Source organism: Oncorhynchus clarkii, chromosome 12 (assembly GCF_045791955.1).
Source record: "Oncorhynchus clarkii lewisi isolate Uvic-CL-2024 chromosome 12, UVic_Ocla_1.0, whole genome shotgun sequence".
In the NCBI taxonomy this organism is placed as follows: domain Eukaryota; kingdom Metazoa; phylum Chordata; class Actinopteri; order Salmoniformes; family Salmonidae; genus Oncorhynchus; species Oncorhynchus clarkii.
Genome location: NC_092158.1, coordinates 40,269,809 through 40,273,067, shown reverse-complemented (window position 1 = coordinate 40,273,067; position 3,259 = coordinate 40,269,809). Strand labels below are relative to the sequence as shown.

Sequence of the window (3,259 nt, the reverse complement as noted above, 5' to 3'; positions counted from 1 at the left end):
ATCTATGTTTTACTTAACACTTATTTTTCTTAAACTGCATTGTTGGTTAAGGGCTTGTAAATAAGCATTTCACTGTAAGGTTGAATTCGGCGCATGTGACAAATAAAATTGGATTTGAGATGACCTTTGCTGACGAAACAACTTGTGTTAAAGATCTGTCACAAACTAGATGCATACCATTTCAGTCCTGGCCAACCAAGCTGTTGAGGTAGTCTTTATGACGTACATAACGCTGAAATGAGGAAAAGAGAGGAGAGGTCATCATCATAGGAAATACTCTAACCTGCCTGAAAGGCTATAATAATATTTCATCAGTGTACTGTATGTACATGCATAAGGACAAATCTGACATGAGGCCACTTTGGGATACAAAAACATCTTCCAAGTTTTGATTTTGGGATGAACTATAATACAAGTATTATTACAGTGCACCAACAGTGAATAACACTACACACTCAGTCACTCACGTCTATATATGCACTGTTGCTGTTCCGTCTCCTCTGGTCTGACGCCACACCTCCCTCTTCTCCCCCTCCGTCTCAACCTTGGGTGCAAACACACAGCATCATAACACAGTAAATGGCTGAGGATGTATGAATTCTGCTACCAAGTAAGTGACCCTTACTTGAGCTAGGGGTAAAACATTTTGACTTCAGCGGGTGCGGGTCACTGGCCTGTTGGGCTCCTTGCCTTTGTTGAAGTCTGATTTGATGGTAACCACTCCATTTCCATCTGCTCTTATCGTGCAGACAAGCATTCCTTCTCCTTTTGGCCAAGTCTGAGAAATACAATAATAAAATGCCACTTTTCAATGCCTGAATTGGAATCTACTTCAAAGTTATTACATACAAAGCAGTGTAATAAGTGTATAGGCTACATAGTGGTTTTTCCCCTTGTGCTACTCACTTGCCCGCTGGTCCCAGGTTCCCCATGATGTGCATGGTCTGTACAGGTGTGTTGACCATGTGGCTGGTCTTCAAAGTCCTCCGAGGGGTCCCAGGTAAACAGCCTGGACTTGGGGATGGTGCGGTCACTGCAGACCAACAGAATACCACAAACACATTTTGCATACAAGGGTATGGTGTAATGTGAACATACCGGTATATCAATGCTGCTTCAATTACATTCACTTTAATAACAATTCACTTTGGTGAGTAACAGGGACCTACACTGGGCGTCTGTCCTGTCGTCTGTGTCTGACATTGGCCATCCTATGTGCCAGTAAGGTAGGATTGGACTTGACCTGCGTCACCATACTCTGGGAATGCTGTAGTGAGTATATCAAAAACAGCTTTAAAACACTAACGTTTCTTTTGGACAGAAAATAGGTAAATGCTTTGTTTTGAATAATGAAATTGTCACGTCTGCTCCAGAGGTCGCCAGGCTGCTCATCATTACGCACACCTGTTACCATTTTTACACGCACCAGCGCTTCATCGGACTCACCTGGACTCCATCACGTCATTGATTACCTCCCCTATATCTGTCACTTCCTCAGTTTCATTCCCATGTCTGCATCGATGTTGTTTTGTTTCTCTTGTCCAGACTGTTCGTCTTTAGTTTCATGTCTATTTATTAATAAATCCTCCCCCTATACTTGCTTCCCGTCTCCCAGAGTCTTTGGTTACAGAACCGTTACAGAAATGGAGATTCTGTTGAAAACCGCCCCTTCCCAATTGGTGTAGCAGTCAGAATCGGTGTAGGTGAAAATCCTGCAGTTCCATCTGCCCCTGGTCCGCTCCTGAGCCATGATCTCTGTGTGGTATTGTCTCTCCAGCGGAGTCTGGCATACTAACTCACTCTGGAACAAAACCACTTCATATTGTGCACACACACACCTTACTATGCAACATCAAACTATCCTAAACAGTAAATGCTTATTTGTTATAAGGACACTGACTGAACAGCTTCTCCTGCCAGCCTACCACTAACTCCTTATCATCATTTCTGGCTGAAAACAAAACCAAGATGTTGTGGTCCATATCTAGTCACCACGAAAATGACATCTACTCAACTAAGAAGCATCTGACATCTTTCTGTTTCAAAACATCTAACATCATCTTGCTGTTTCAAAACAGTGTTAACACCTGATTGAGCCTGAGTTGAGGGTGTCCAGCTCAATGCCTTCCCTCTCCTGTTGAGTCCAAACCTGCTGCTGAAGGTGTTGGGAGAGGGCTGCTGTGGAGGTGACTCTGAATACGGATCCTGTAAACACCATTGTAAATAAACAAAGTAAACAGGATTCTAGCTAGCTAAATGCCATGTTTTCATGGCAAACTCTGGGATCAGGTCAAGCAATATACTGGGTGTTTATCATCATCTGCTTTGAGAGCTAACGTTAGCCAACGACAGTGTATTGCTTGTATGGCAATGCAAGGACTAAAAGCCACACAAACGCCAACTGCAACTTACTTAATTGTAAGGTTTTTGACAGCATCCCGGGAACGATAGGCAGCCTCTCCGGTGTCGGTTCTCCTGCCGTCTGCCATGTTGTAACATTAGGAACTTTATTGATGGCTAGCTAACTAGCTAGGTTAGCATACACACACACGCGCTATGTATACAGTAGCAGGCAATTTTGCAGCTAGTACTTTTCACAAGCGTCTGCAAGCCTGGTTGGGTTTCTGGCGAGCAATACAACTATTTATTGGTTCACTACCGCCACTTACCGTGGGATACAGTCCAGAGCAGAATAATACATCCCCCCACTGATAACAGGTAAGATAATATCAGTACAATAATATTCCCTAAGAACCCCTGATGTAATTAAGACAAATCTGTCTGACACAAATAACTGCAATTTAAAAAGCTTTATTGGAAATGCACTTTTCAAACAGCACAATTCTAGTACAGATGAGTGTAGCTAAATCAGATACATGCTAATTTAGTTTAAATGTGATGTATTCCTCCAGTCCCAGTTCATTTCTACTCTTTTGACATGCTTCAGACCAGATGCATGCTCCACTTCAGTGTACAATGGTCCTGAATTTGCATATCAATGTGTTTGAAGCTTTTACGTTCTGCATCTCTCTGCTGTCTTTCATCTGAAGCCATATCCTCCAGGGTCTAAACAGGTGTAGATTTCCATCTCTGTGTGGGAGACCAGATATTGCAAGGAGACCAGTAAGGGGCCCTCAATTCTTCACTTTGGCCAAATGAAACCTAAGACCCCAATACCAGTGACACTGCCCTAAGGTTGGTGCTGTCCTTTGGATGAGACTGTCTAAAGATGTCATGGCACTTATGACATGAGTAGAGG

The 3,259-nt window shown here is 43.0% G+C and overlaps 1 protein-coding gene across 1 annotated transcript; it reads right to left on the bottom strand.

Annotated features, from left to right (window-relative positions):
• Positions 1-350: 350 nt before the first annotated feature.
• LOC139422034 (tectonic-like complex member MKS1) lies at positions 351-1,237 on the bottom strand. The gene is made up of 4 exons (XM_071173174.1): positions 1,170-1,237; positions 907-1,033; positions 626-778; positions 351-544 (listed from the first exon to the last, which is right to left on the bottom strand). Exons 1-3 carry the CDS (start codon positions 1,208-1,210, stop codon positions 653-655), a joined length of 294 nt encoding a protein of 97 aa, XP_071029275.1. The 5' UTR covers positions 1,211-1,237; the 3' UTR covers positions 351-544; positions 626-652.
• Between the last annotated feature and the right edge of the window lie 2,022 nt (positions 1,238-3,259).